Source organism: Andrographis paniculata, unplaced genomic scaffold (assembly GCF_009805555.1).
Source record: "Andrographis paniculata isolate CXL003 unplaced genomic scaffold, ASM980555v1 Contig87END, whole genome shotgun sequence".
Lineage (NCBI taxonomy): Eukaryota > Viridiplantae > Streptophyta > Magnoliopsida > Lamiales > Acanthaceae > Andrographis > Andrographis paniculata.
Window position 1 is genome coordinate 712,124 of NW_026137625.1, and position 15,451 is coordinate 727,574.

The 15,451-nt window shown below is 33.1% G+C and overlaps 2 protein-coding genes and 1 pseudogene across 2 annotated transcripts; all 3 read right to left on the minus strand.

Annotated features, from left to right (window-relative positions):
- Positions 1-3,927: 3,927 nt before the first annotated feature.
- LOC127242560 (uncharacterized) lies at positions 3,928-4,521 on the minus strand. Its single transcript, XM_051262141.1, has one exon. It carries the CDS (start codon positions 4,519-4,521, stop codon positions 3,928-3,930), a length of 594 nt encoding a protein of 197 aa, XP_051118098.1.
- A 369-nt stretch (positions 4,522-4,890) lies between these two features.
- LOC127242561 (uncharacterized) lies at positions 4,891-10,003 on the minus strand (annotated as a pseudogene).
- Positions 10,004-10,395: 392 nt separating this feature from the next.
- Positions 10,396-12,103, minus strand: LOC127242562 (cytochrome b-like). The gene is given in 3 exon segments (XM_051262142.1): positions 10,396-10,428; positions 10,578-10,609; positions 10,612-12,103. Coding segments are annotated over 3 exon segments (1,122 nt in total). The 5' UTR covers positions 11,669-12,103.
- Between the last annotated feature and the right edge of the window lie 3,348 nt (positions 12,104-15,451).

Genomic DNA, 15,451 nt, shown 5'->3' on the forward strand with positions numbered 1-15,451 from the left:
TCCGAGTCGACCATGTCCAAGTCAAAGAATATGTTAACGGGCAGAGTTGTCTATTGTCACCACGTATTTGGAGGAGCACGTAACCTTGTAAATATTTTTAACTCACCCTTGTATTCACTATTCAAATTTTATATTTATTAACTCAGCAAGTTCTATTTTATCACTATGCCTCTAAAGTAAAATATGATCTTTAAATTGTTTGAGTAGTTTGTATTTTCATCTCTTTGGTTCCAGTATCATTAATAGTTCGAATTTGTCACCACGTGTTCAATATTAAAGAAAAAATAAAAATGTCTCTTGATCCTTTCAAATATGGAAAGTTCCACCCATTCACCATTGGAAACACCACTTCCGGTCCAACTATAGCATTCACCTTTTTTTTCATTACATATTATTTTTATAATGATTTAAGCTTCAATTTTGGATGTATTTTTATCACATTTTAGACTATGAGTTGTGTAAAAAATAAATATTATATCTTTAAAATTGCCATATTCTCAAGAAAATGTTGTATATATTAGATTGAAAATCCTAAGTTTAAATTTTTCTAAAGGGTAGTTTTCAATTATAAACACAATTTTTGTATTCGCATAAATTCACACAAAATGTAAGATACACAATTAACACTAAGTCACAAATTGAAGAGAGTGAAAATCTCTTTATCTTTTACTTCTTCGAGTTTTTGCGTAAACTTTTAAGTTTTATTTTGTTTTCATACTAATTTCGTGTAACTTAAGACATTAATAGGTTCTGTCATTGTGAACCATGAACTCTGCTTAAGCCCTAGCAACACTAGATTTGAATTTGTTGCATTGTAAAACGCCAAAGTAAAACCTGTCTAAAAAATAACAAATAAAATAAACACCGTTTAGGAAATGGTTAGGGTGCTAAATTTGAAAAATCAACACCGGTTTGATTCAAATAAGCACCCGTAATATATACAAACACCACACAATCTTATTATACACAACACATGTTTTGTGTAACAAAGACATGTCTTGTTGGTTCATAATTACAAGCGTGTTGTATAATAAAATGTGGTGTGCTGAAATCAACTATTATTTGTGTTGTATAAGACTATAGCATGTCCTGTTAGTTCATGTGTTGTATTTGTGTTGTTGGTTCATAATTACAAGTGTGTTGTATAATAGTATGTGGTGTGCTGAAATGAACTATTGCTTGTGTTGTATAAGACTATAGCATGCGCTGTTAGTATATGTGTTGTATTTGTATTATATGAATGCAGACGTTTTACTGCTTGTAGTAATACCGTGTGCTGTCTGTCAACACCGCCGCCGTTCGTATAAGTCCAAGTCTTTTTGGGACTGTCCATGTAGTTTTAAACGGAGGTTGCTAGGGTTTTAAACCACCATAAATACTTATTTTCTCAAATTGACATCCTATTTACCTTGTTGGGATTTGGCCGCTAGACTCTACGTTGGCAGAATTGTTCACCAAATTATCAATTTCTTTTTATCTTGATTTCATACAGAATTCATCTGTCATCTCGATCTTGTCTTGCTTCTGCGCCGTCGAAGGAAGAAATAAGAACCTCTGTGAGCTAGCTCATCCGACCAAATTTTGGATCTTTTGCATTTTCAAAGTTTTTGTTAATCTAAATTACTTTATCAGATATATCAATCAACTTTGTTTTCTTTCTCGGTAATTTAGATCAATCTGGGAATTGATTGGTGTCTCATAGATCTCTTTGAGGTTCTTTCAGATCTTCACCGGTTTTAGTTTTGGAGGGTTTTAAGTTAGAACTGTTTATTTTGCGGTGAATTAATTCGACATTTGATCAAGTTTTGGGCGATCGATTCTTTCTTCCTCTTCTTCTTTTTGTTACTTATGATGTCGTGAAGGATAATTTTAACAACTTTGATGTGTTGAGGGAAATTGCAAGCCAATAAGGGGATGTCTTTGTCATTAATTATATATGTCCCTACATTCAGTGGTGCTTGCTACTCTGATCAAGTTTGTTCATTATGTTGATTAATTGTGTATATATATATGAAAAAGTTGATTGAGTTGTGGTTTTTTTATAGTTATAGGACTCGAGCACATGTCCTTGTCAAAGAATATGTTTACAGAGGTTGAATATGTTATCTGGGGTTGAGCTGTCTAAAGTCACCATGTGTTTAGAAGGGCACGTGACCTTGTAACTATTTGAATTGCCCTTGTCTCCACTATTCAAATTCTATATTTATTAATTCTAGTTAAAGTAAACAATAATTTTTAGATTATTCAAATAGTTTGTTTATTTCATCTCTTCGATTGCTAATATCATTAAATAGTTCAAATTTATTACCGCGTGTTCAACTTAAAAGGTATATATTAATTAATAAAATTGTTCTTTATTTCATTTACCTAATGTCATAAAGGTTTATATTTTTATAATAATTTTAGCTTCAAATTTGCATGTGTTATTATCACATTTTAGACTACTGAGTCATCTAGTACAATTATTATATGTTTAAAAGTAGTTTTATACTTCTACATTTTAGACTACTGAGTCCTCTAGTACAATTTCTTAGACCCCGGTATTAGGTCCTTTTGCAGATCTTCTAACATGTCTTTCAATCCATTCTTACCACTCTCTAACCCATCTTCAGGATCCACGTCATTTATGTTTGCATGACTGTTCTCTGGGTCTACGTCGTGTGAGAAAACACACTCACGCAGAAGCAAGTCTAGTTCATCTTCCCGTTGCGAAGTCATCTCATCTTCAACCAAGTTATTAGTGGTCGTCTCACTCCCTGTTTCCCCATGCCAAGTCCACACCTTGTAAGAGGTGTCAAACCCGTACCTGATACAATGGAGCAAGATCTCCCTACGGCTATAACTAGCACGATTGCCACAAATCTTACAGGGGCAGTGCACAACTGATTCCAGTGTTTTTCCGTTGAAAGCATAGCTTAAGAATTGGATCACTCCGTCAAAGTATCTATTGGAAGTGTAGTTGGATTCTTCTATCCAAGTCATATCCATCTAATAAACAATTTTGGAAAGAATCCAATCAAGCAGCCACCAACGTAGTTACGGGATAATGACAACACATTATATGCTAGTTATGTATGTATTGCATGTGCGACAATAATGTGACTTATCTGTTTCAACTTTCAACTATATGTGGATATGAAGATGGCTACTCTTGTAAGAAAACTTGCATGTTCCTTAAACAATTCATAACTCATCAATATGTTCTACAATAAAACAGCCGGTAATGTAATACAATGCTTAGTTTGTAATGTATCCGCAAGCAAATAAGAAATATAGCCACTTCCGGGTTACGCCCCAAAAATATATACAACAGCAACAAACAGAAAAACACCGCCCTTGCATTAGACATGCGAAAAACACCGTTATGAAACAAATGTTAGTTAGTTGTTATGAACTAACTAATGAAATAAGACATATGCCTCCAATGGGGCCGAATTTAAAGTATCAAAAAATAACAGCCCCTTAAAACCAAAAATTATAGTAGAATCATGTTTGTTCGATCTCTCCAAAAGGAAACTTATCTCCAAACCCATATATCCTATAAGCTCTAAGCATAGTGATGTACCACTATAATTCTCATATTGTTATGAAGTTCAATTAACACCTTTGAATGCCATAAAATAAAAGATGAGGAATGAATAACGTACATAATTTATTTGGCGGAAGCAGGCACAGGTACGAGTACGGTCCTCTACCCGTAGGTGATCTCCAAAGATAATATCGACCCCCTAAGCACCTTCACGCACAAAAATTTCTGCCATTGGACACTATTCCTATTGGAGAATCAGAAATACAGTGTGAATTCATAAGCAAGTATACTACTACTACTTGCAGTAATCACATAAGCTCAGAAGCAGAGGGCAAATAGATTGTAAAAAATAAAAGTCAAACCAAATTTCAGAACCTCCAAAATAATGGCAATGAAAGTTACAACACACTTTTTTGTAATTTTTTATCTTCAGAATTGATAAAATCATAGTGTTCCTTTGTCACACTAATAAAGAAAGACACATTTTCATCTTGAGGTTGCTGGTTGAGCAGCAGGTTGATTTTGATTTTGATTTCTAAACCCTTAGAAACATTGTTTTGAGCACTGTTTCTGTGCTGATAAGCTGAACTGACAGAACCAGATTTGACTAAAAATCTAATACTATTGTCATATATAGATTTCTTCGAGGGATCTAAAAGCTTTGAATTCGCTTCACAAATCAACTTAAAAGCACCCTCGGCTCCAGGAAATCGGTTCTTGTCGGGATGGAGACTGAGGGCCAACCGTCGATATTGTTTCTTGATCTTCGATTCATTAACCAGCTTCTCAACTTGAAGGATTCCATTCCAATCCTTTTCAGATCCTAATCTATTTTGAGTTGAACACTGAACATCACAGATGCTTAGCAACTGGCTAGTACTGTCAAGTCCTGGGTAAAGGTTTTGCGCTTTCAAAACAAATTTTGGAGCAGCTTCAAACTCATTTTCTTCCATCTTGGCGCTGACCAATTGACCTTGCCCGTATGGCCTCATATTTGTTGCACTCCATTCTCTATGTGAAGATCGGGAAATTTCAAAGAGACAAGTAATAATGAATTCCTCTCTTTGCTTAAATCAGATGCCTCGGCAATAAGAAAACTGAAGTTCAAAAATTTGTTTGGACTTATGATTGTTTGGAGCAGTACAATGCCATCCACAGCCAAGAACGTGGGTCCGTTGCATGCTAAATGCTGTGATAATCAATTAATCATCACCACCAACTTTCACCAACTTGAATATCAAGCTTGTAGTTTCCCAATTGCAGCTCAAGTGTTTGAAAGGGGTAAACAAATAATCTGGTGTTGGGAGTAGATTGAGAAAAAAAAAAAACTACTTCTTAAACATATCTAAATAAGCTCTGCACTATGAACAAGCTAATACCACGTGCTTTCCTGCGCTCACTTCAATATCCTGTTCCCAGTTCTCAATTCCATGTAGGTGGCCCTTCCCGACTACTGCTACCACTGAATTTTGCTCACGAGCAACTCTAAGTCAATTGATTGACATATATTTGTCGCGCTCGTGGATAATAGTTTCCATAATAGTTGGAAACTCCTTGCTTACTTCTTGAATAGTTGGCATGTGACCATCATCCATTTCCTTTAGCTTCTTATTGATCACTTCAGAACTTGGCGAGAAAAATGATTGAAACATAAAGGTGGAAAGCAATTTTATCTTGTGCCTAAGAGGCATCTTCATCCATGTTCTATGTAATGTGTACTGAACAGGTCGATCACCAAGGACAACCTTAACGCCATACTTTTTTGCTTCTTCATACGCCACGTGAAACTCATCCCCATATTGAACTTCCAGTTTCGTAGCAAGCTTAAGAGCAAAAAAGTTGTAAATAATGGCAAAAAGTTTCCTGTTTCTCTTCCACATCTGCACCATTTCTCCAATTGTTGGAACCTTAAAAAGAGATGTACGAGCAGGGCATAACTCCAGGAAAACAACCTCTGGTTTCAAGAAATCAATCACAGCTTCAACTTCTTGGCAAGATCCCTTCGAAGGATGAGACGTTCCAACCAAATAAACATAACAGACACCGCTATCCACAGTTGAATCACAACTGAGCATCACTTCATTCTTCCAAAGCTCCGGGTCCAGAAACTCCCCCTCATCATCACTACTTTCAGACGAATCCTCGAAATTCTTGAAATCCTCGCCAAAAAGAAAGTCCCCTTCCTCTGCGTGCACAACACAATCAATCCCGGTAGGTGCCGTTACAGATTCAAACCCCGTCACAAGGCGGCGAGAAGGACAAGAGCGCAGGAAAACAAATTATGCTAATCCCCTCCAAAAATTCAAACATTACAGTAATTCCCTCCAAAAACTTGAGGAAGCCCTGATACCACTTCTTTTATACCCATTACATTTGTGTAATTAGGTACGAAAAAATTTCAACCATAAAGATATCCAAAAGCCACAAAATCGATTTTTACGCAGTCAATGAAAAACCTAGGTTTTAAATCCAAAAATCTACATTGCAAAAACTTAATCGAAGAAATGAACATCAAGTAGATGAGTATTATACTATATAAAAAATCCTCAAACACACAAATACGTTGGGTTAACAAATCGTTTTAACTCACCCGTCGAATTTGCGCCCTAGAACGTAGCCCGAACGACCGCCTTGAAACCTAGGTGATGAAAGTCGCTAGCTTAGGGTGAATTTTGGGCTGCCTTCCACCAGCAACGGCGGCGCGAAGGTGGAGGCGACGGCGGAGCGAGGGTGGAGGCAACGGAGGCTCGAGTCTGAGGCTTCTCTGTAAATTCGTCTAGGGAGAGAAACACTTAATAATTTGATTTGATTTATTGTATATGAAACGTTGGTTGAAGACACAAAAGCGCATTGACGCTTTTTTATTTTTTATTTTGTTTTTAGTAATAAGTTTTATATTGAATTTATTTTAATTTAAAAAAACTTCCCTTAATAATTTATTAAGTAATGACAAGCTTGTATTTAATTATTTTTTAAATTATTTTTAGATTTAATTTTCAGAAATTTTTTAATTTATAATACTTATTTTTTTTGTTACGGTCGGTCCACGTAACAAATATATATAAGATAACTTTTTGTCAAAATTGTATTTGGTACGGATAAATTTTTGTAACAAAAGAAAAAAAAAGGTTGACCACCGCCCGTTTTTTTTGTTTGACATAAATCGTAACATAAACTACTTTTTGTGACGAGATTATTGTTACGGAACATTAACCCGTTACCAAAAGACCTTTTTTTGGTAGTGATTCTTGAAAGAAAAAAATCCCCCTTAACTGATATTTTAAAAATATCATATTATTACAAAATTGTTTGATATATAGTAGATGAGATACAGTTAAACATTCTCTAGTTGAGTATATTTCTCATGTTTCAGTTCCTTTCGTTCAACAAGTGATTTCTCATTCTTAATTTGAGCAAATAGCTTCTCGGATAGAATTGATTTTAAAATTCTAGGCTGTAAAAATTCTAATATATGTATTTTTTATCATAACCAGTTTGTAGGAGCTACTTGGTCGGACTCTACTCTAAGATGGAACAACATAAATATGAAGTTGTGAAGGACAAAGTTTGAGCTGAGGAAATGTTGATGCAAGATGTTAGAGACAATCCAATTACACTTCGGGTGTACACCCGACGGGGCAAACAAAGGAGAACCCATTTTGGGTTAATTGTGGACTTGTCTTGAGTCCTTATTTTATAAGTATTTAGCTTTCCTTTTTAGTCCTAATAATAAGAGTTAATTGTGAGTTGGTCCCTATGGTTAGAATAAATAAGGAGTCAAGTTTGTGGTTAAGATTTATCCAGACGAATAAGATAAGATCGGCTGTTCCTAGGACTGGCTCTGTCCAGTATTGTGCTTATTTTCGATTGAATAAAATAATTATCTTCCATCACAACAAAATTATGCCGAGGCAAGGATTTAGTGTTGCAAGCAAATGCTCTATATTCAGAAATAGAACCTGAGGTTATTTTTAGCCATGGAGTATGGATTACTTTGCAGCTTATACTAATAATGAGCCATGACATACATTTGTGGCTCTGATATGACTACCCAGTAATTTTTTGAACTATTTGATTATGCATGTTTAATGATCTCAACCTCATTGTTATGCAGGAAAATTGCCAATTAAACTTCAATGTGAAAACGACATTGTGGAATGTTACTTAGTTCAAATCCTTGTAGAGGACCAGAAATCTGTCTCAATTCTCTTGACAAAACAAAATCAAATGAAATGGTGGAAGTATTTGGTTAAGGGTGAGCCGGACTTTTGACACACAGAAAGAAAGTAAGTTTGAAAACTGTAAGTTGTCTGATTTGAACCCATAAACTCGGACCACTGTGGAAAGAAATGATGGTAAGCTTTGCTAATCCCATTGGATATCTAATTCATTCGCTCTAATGGGCATATGTTTGACTAATCAATAAATTTCATTTTTAGCGTATGCCTTTATATCCATGTTTTCAGAGGTTGATTGGTCAAGCTCTTTGGTGTGAATCCATCGGATGCAGAAGATGTCATTAGAAAGCGGAACAGGAGGTTGGCACTTATGCTGCATCCAGAAAAAAAACAGCTCTGTTGCGCCAAAGGTCCCTTACAGTTAATTCAAGCTGCTAGGGGATTGTTCTCCAGCAAGGCGAAAAGACTTGAGTATGACCTGAAAATGGGCATTGTAGAAATTCAAGTCGAATCAAATGTAACCACATCAACTAAGGTTTATTGTGATTTATGGCAATGTTGTATGCTTATATACTATTTTGTACATTGTCTTTGATTTTAAAGCAAAAACAAACAAATCATCTACAATATCAACATTATCTTCAATTTTGTTACAATGTGAGTGATGTTGGAAGTTGCATAGGCATCCTAAATTTTGCACATTGGCCTTTCCTCTCCTCTTTCCAAAACTTACCAAATTAAAACACCTCACAAATAAAAAAATGAAAAGAACATACTCGCCCTTAAAAATAAATCATTATACATCAAAGAAAGTAACAACCCCGTAGGTTTGCTTACAAATAAAATCGAGGATTGAAACAATAATCACATGAAATATTTCAACTTTCCACTAGACAAACACTCCTACACTACCTCGTGTCGTTCAATAGATTGGATGTTTTTGCCACTTGCCTATTCCACCCACTTGCACTTTCTTTACAACCTTTTCTTCAATTCTTTTTATTTATTAATTAATTATTGATTAATATCTCTATTTTTATTGCAATCACTAGCAGCTACACAATCTCCATGTCTCCCTCTCTCTATTTCTGTAGATTTTAATGTGTGTGTATATATATATATCGGATCTCCAACGCCGCCACGGATTGGTTATTGTGAGAAGACCAACAAAATGTCATTTTCGTTTCAGCTTCATAAAATCAGTTGATAAACCAGCAGCACAGGGCGGCGGCGGCGGCGGCGGCGCACCAGAAGCCGGGTAGGGTTACGTGGGCTTATCCCGTCTTCAGTGGCGGCGACATTGATGTCGTAGTTCGGAAAACGTGTTCCGCCACCAGTTACCCTTTATATATGTTCATTGATATAGTATTTGTTAATCTGGTGGACTTTGTTCTTTATGTTGAACAATTGTGATTTGTGCATATAGCAAAAAGTTGTTGATTGGGGTTTTTTTCAAATGTTCTGAGTCGACTGCTATCGCCACATGTTTAGAAAAAATAAGATGTTAATTGGTTGCATTGTCTATTGTCACCAAGTGTCTGGAGGAGCACACTGACCTTTTAACTATAAGTTCCATAAATAGTAATCCAGTTATCAAAGTAAAATGTTATCTTTCTATTGTTCGAGCAATCGCGGTTTTCATTTCTTCAATTACATGTACCATTAAATAGTTAAGTTTACCATTATATGCTCAACTTAAAAGAATTAAAAAATAATAATAATAATAATAATAATAAATACTATCTATTTCATTCACCTTTTGTCTTTATATGTTATTAAATTAATTTTATTTGTTTATAATTATTTAAGGTTGAATTTTACATGTTTTACATTATCACATTTTAGACTCTAGGAATTGATTTTGACATTCTTGGTTGTAAGAATCCGAAAATTTTGTATCATGACCGGTGTGCAGGAGCTATTTTGTGGAAGTAAAAGATGAAGCTGTGAGGGCCAAAGTTGGAGCTGAGGAAATGTTGAGGCAAGAGAATTATGTCGAGGGAAAGGCTTTATATCAAGAGTTAGATGTCATCGCCCGACTTTTGTGTACAATTGATGTCTATTTGTCTTCACAGAAGAATTGGTACAAGGTTCTTGTGCTACAACACCCTGTCGGAGATCAAGTCCCAAGCATACTTGAACACGATTGAGCAGGGTGTTGTAGCACAAGAACCTTGTACCAATCGACCTTCTTCTGTGAAGAGAGATAGACGTCAGTTGTACACAAAACTTGGGCGATGACATCTAATTCCGGATATGAAGCATTTGCCTCAACGTAATTCTCTTGCCTCAACATTTCCTCAGCTCCAACATTGTCCCTAACTGCTTCATCTTTTACTTCCACCAAATAGCCCCTGCACACTGGTCATGATACAAAATTTGAGGATTCTTACAACCAAGAATGTCAATATCAATTCATAGAGTCTAAAATGTGATAATAATACATGTAAAATTGAATCTTAAATAACTATCAAAAATAAAATAAAATTAGTAATATACAGCGACAAAAGGTGAATGAAATCGATAATATCTTCTTTCTTTTCAATTTTTTTAAGTTGAGTATATAATGTTAAAAACTTAACTACTTAATGGTACTTGCAATTGAAAGAAATGAAAACAACATGCTCAAACTAAAGAAAAAATCACATTTTACTTTGATAAATGGATTAATTTTTATAGAACTTATAGTTAAAAGGTCACGTGCTCCTGCAGCAGTGACACCTGGTGACAAGAGACATTACAACCAATTAACATCTTATTAGATTTGAACATGTGGTGATAGCATGCGACTCAAAACATTTGAAAAACCCCGTCACTCATCAACTTCTTGATATATGCACAATTATTCAACAAAAAAACACTAACTCCACAAAATCTATATTTTTAAAAAACGGTAAAGCCACAAACATATAAAAACTGGTGCTATTGCGGCTACACCCCCTGATTTGTCAGGTATACTACGAAGAATGCCATGGATCGGTAGGAAATACCATTCCGGCACAATATGAGGCGGGGTGGACATGGGATTAGCAGGTATATAATTGTCGGGATGCCCCAAAACATTAGGAGCATAAAAAATCCAAATGGAATAAAACATAGCAAAAGCTACCCAACCTACTAGATCCTTTACATAAAAATAAGGGTAAAAAGCTATTTTATCCATCTCAGAATGTACACCCAATGGATTATTTGATCCATATTGATGCAATGCAGCCAGATGAAGAAGACTGGCGCCTACTAAAATAAAGGGGAGCAAATGATGAAGACTAAAATAACGATTTAAGGTGGCATTGTCCACGGAGAACCCACCCCAAAGCCAGGTTACTATGGTATCTCCTACTACAGGTATGGCGCTAGCTAAGCTTGTAATTACTGTAGCTCCCCAAAAACTCATATGACCCCAAGGTAGTACATATCCTATAAAAGTTGTCACAATCATTAATAGGAAGATTACAACTCCGAGACACCGAACAAATTCCCTAGGACTGCTATAACTCGCATGATATAGACCACGAAGAATATGAAGGTGAACCACAATGAAAAACATACTTGCCCCATTAGCATGCATATAACGGAGCAACCAGCCCCCTGAAACATCTCTCATAATGTGTTCTACGCTGTTGAAAGCTAGATCCACATGAGGTGTGTAATGCATAGCTAAAAGAACGCCAGTCACTATCTGAATGACTGAACAAATACCAGCTAACGAACCGAACCCCCACCAATAACTAAGATTGCTCGGGGTTGGATAATCTATCAAATGCTGATTAAGTGTGGAGGATATAGGTTGTTTAAGAAGAGAGAATCGTTGGTTCCTTAGAGTCATTTCTTTTTTTCTCGTGACCACTCTTGCTTTTTGGCATTCTGGGGCCCTACTATATAGAAAGAGAAATTGTCCGTACCCTTTCTTCCACCTCCGAAGGGGTATAGAGCGAAAGAAGCTTCGAAGGGGTCGGGTCATCCTGGTTTAATAGAAGAGCATTTTTTTTGAGCTAGATTTAGAGGAATTTGATTCAGACTAAGAAGGTTGATTCGGTAAGTCCACCTTGGGCTATCCTTTTTGCGATTACTTGCTGAAAATTGTGGATTTGGAGGAACCGACGTACCTACCTTCCAAGGGCGGAGTTTCCAACCGAGACTTGCTAGCAGGTGGCTACGCGAGTTTGCTATGTTTGAAGATGACGCTTGGAGCAAGTTTAGGAGCTTGCAATATCCTGGTAGAAACTATCATTGGCACCTAGTTAGGTGGTATCCGGGTTTTCTCAAAATTCATGTTGATGGGAGTGCAGGTTATCTTGCTGCAGGAGGGGTTCTACGTGATAGTATTGGTCAATGGATTTACGGGTTTACAGCTAATGTTGGTTTTGGCACCATCCTTACGCTGTGTTAGTTCCGGCATGCCGGGCTCTTGTGCCGTATTTTCAGGAGTGTATTGTCCATCAACATTTTGGTAATTTCAAGCCAATAATAAGAGGATGTCTTTAGATATGTTCATGAAGCGTGCTTTTATATATATATATATATATATAGTCTTTGTAAATTTGTGGAGTTAGTGTTTTTTTGTTGAATAATTGTGCATATATCAAGAAGTTGATGAGTGACGGGGTTTTTACAAAGACTATATATATATATATAAGCACGCTTCATGAACATATCTAAAGACATCCTCTTATTATTGGCTTGAAATTACCAAACATATCAAACTAAAAACTCAATTTAGCCTTCACAATATTGCAATTAACGAAAAGAAGAAGAAGAACAAACAAAGTGTGGATTGCCAAAAACTTAATCAAACAATGAATCTCACCTCAAACTAAATAGCCCTAACTCAAAATCCTCCAAATCCAAAACCTATAAAGATTTGCAGAAAATTGGTCACAACCTCAAGATTAGGAATGGATCTGCACAAGAGAACAACCAATTTCCCAGATCAACAAAAACAACAACCAAAGATGACGAAATCACGTAAACATAGATAAATTAGACAAGAAAATTCAGATTAGCAAAAACCTCAGAAATGGAAAAGATCTGAAGTTGAGACAGAAGATCGAGATGACGAGACAATGCCAGGCGACAAAAGCGTTGAGTGGATGTGGGGTTTTTATAGATATATATAAAGAATGATGAAGATGAAGGGACAACCAGCACGCAAATATATTGCTATCTTAACTATGTTAAATATAGCAGGTTTTTAATCATGATTAATATTTACCTTGTATTTTTATTTTCATTTTTTTATTATATAAATATTACAATTTGTGAGTGTATCAACCATAAATATTTATATCATTGACTAATTTGAAATTTTACATTGCATCAATTTTAAAAACGACATGTTGTTAATGCTCCCAAATTAAATTTTTTTATTGATGAGAAAAAATGAAAATTACATTATATGATTTGAGTTATTTTAAAATTTACAATATTCTAAATTAATTTTGTGATAATATTATACGATTGAAAATAGAAAATATTAAAACTTTAATGAATTGACATTATTTTACAAACTAAAATTTAAAATTAATGACAAAAATAGAAAATTCCATTATATGATTTGAAATATTTTAAAATTCCAAGATTTTATATTAAATGTTTCATAATTCTATAAAATTGAAAAGAGAAAATATGGAATTTTTAATGAATTGTCATTATGTTTTAAATTAAAATTTTAAATTGATGATAAAGATAGAAAAATGCATTATATGTTGCGAGATATTATTAGTTTGTTTGTCCAACAATTTTTCTCCGGCACAACTTTAATATATATATATATTTTATCATATCACAAAAGTCAACATACAACATAAAATATTATATTTTATATTACCGACACAATTACAATACTTGACATAAACAAATGTTTCAACTCGAAAAACTAACAAACAAACCCATCAAATATATAAGTTTAAAATTAAATTTTTCACAATTTTAAAAGATTGAAGAGAGAAAATATAAAAACTTTAATAAATTGTTATTATTTTACAAGCTAAATTTTTAAATTGATTATAAAAATGAAAGAATACATTATACGCTTTGAGATGTTTTAAAATTTGTAGAACTTTGAATTAAAATTTTCATAATTTTATAAAATTGGAAATTTGAAATATGGAAACTTTAATGAATTGCCATTTTTATAACAACTAAAATTTAAAGTTAATGACATAAATATAAAACTAAATTATATAATTTGAGATATTTTAAAATTTACAAAATATTAAATTAAATTTTTTATAATTCTATGAAATAGAAAATAGAAAATATGAAAATTTTAATGAATTGTCATTATTTTCTACTTAAAGTTTTAAATTGATGATAAAATAGAAAAATGCATTATGTGTTTTTAGGATATTTTAAAATTTATAAGTTTTTTTAAAATTAAATTTTCCATAATTCAATGAGATTGAAAAGAAGAAATATGAAACTTAAAAAATTGCCATTATATTACAAACTAAAATTTTAAATTAATGATAAAAATTGAAAAATATATTAAATGTTTTGAGAAATTTTTAAATTTATAGGATTTAAAATTAATTTTGTTTTCATAATTCTATAATATTGAAAATACAAAATATGGAAACTTTAATTAATTGTCATTATTTTACAAACTAAAATTTAAAATTAATGACAAAATTGGAAATGTGCATTATATGTTTTGAGATATTTTAAAATTTATAAGATTTTAAAATTTTTCCATAATGATTTTATTGAAAATGAGATATGGAAACTTTAATAAATTGTCATTATTTTTCAAAATTAAATCTGAGAGTGATGAAAAACAATGAAAAGTTGTATTATATATTTTGAGATATTTTAAAATTTTACAGTTTTTAAATTAGAATTTTCATAATTCTATAATATTAAAAAGAGAAAATATGAATTATTTAATAAATTGTCATTATTTTACAAACTAAGATTTAAAATTGATGATAAAGATGGAGAAGTGCATTAGATATTTTAAAATTTTCGGAAGTTTAAAGTAAATATTTCATAATTCTAAAACACTGAAAGAGAAATATGGTTTTAATCAACTGTCATTATTTTCCAAATTAAAATTTTAAATATGGAACCTTTTATAAATTTGCATTACATGGGTTGTGATAATTTATATACACAGGATTTCAAATTAGAATTTTCAGAATCCAAAAGATGAAATATGAAAATTTAAATTAATTGTCATTATTTTCCAAATTAAATTTAAAATGGATGAAAATAAAAATGGAAATTGTACTATATATATTTTGAAATATTTTTAAATTTATAGGATTTCAAATTAATTTTTTTCATAATTTAATAAATTGAAAAGAGGAAAAATGGAATCTTTATTGGATTGTGATTATTTTCCAAACTAAAATGTTAAATTGATGACAAAAATGAAAAACTACATTATATGTTTTCACCTGTTGATGCGGGAATGAATGTTTGTGAATGTAGTCCGCATTCTCACGAGGGTGTTTATGGGTGAAGTGGATTAATGATTATTGATGATGATAAGTATACAGGGGTGCAAGAAAAAGGAAGAGATGGTCTCTAAGGGATGAAAGTATTCACGATATATGTATAAATATTGTGCGGGAAAGTGTTGTTTGCAAGTGATTATACATGTCTTTCGCTTGCTAATGTACTTTGTGAGCGCAATGACTTATTCCAGCCTATAAGAAATCATGGAAGGTAAATTAATCTTAAATTATAATGTTCCATTTTTAAATTATTTTTATGTTTGGCAAGACGTTCTCCTTGACACTTG

Bases quoted from the DNA above. Each gene is read 5' to 3' on its own strand.
- LOC127242560 (XM_051262141.1), bottom strand. From the start codon at position 4,521: ATGAGGCCATACGGGCAAGGTCAATTGGTCAGCGCCAAGATGGAAGAA.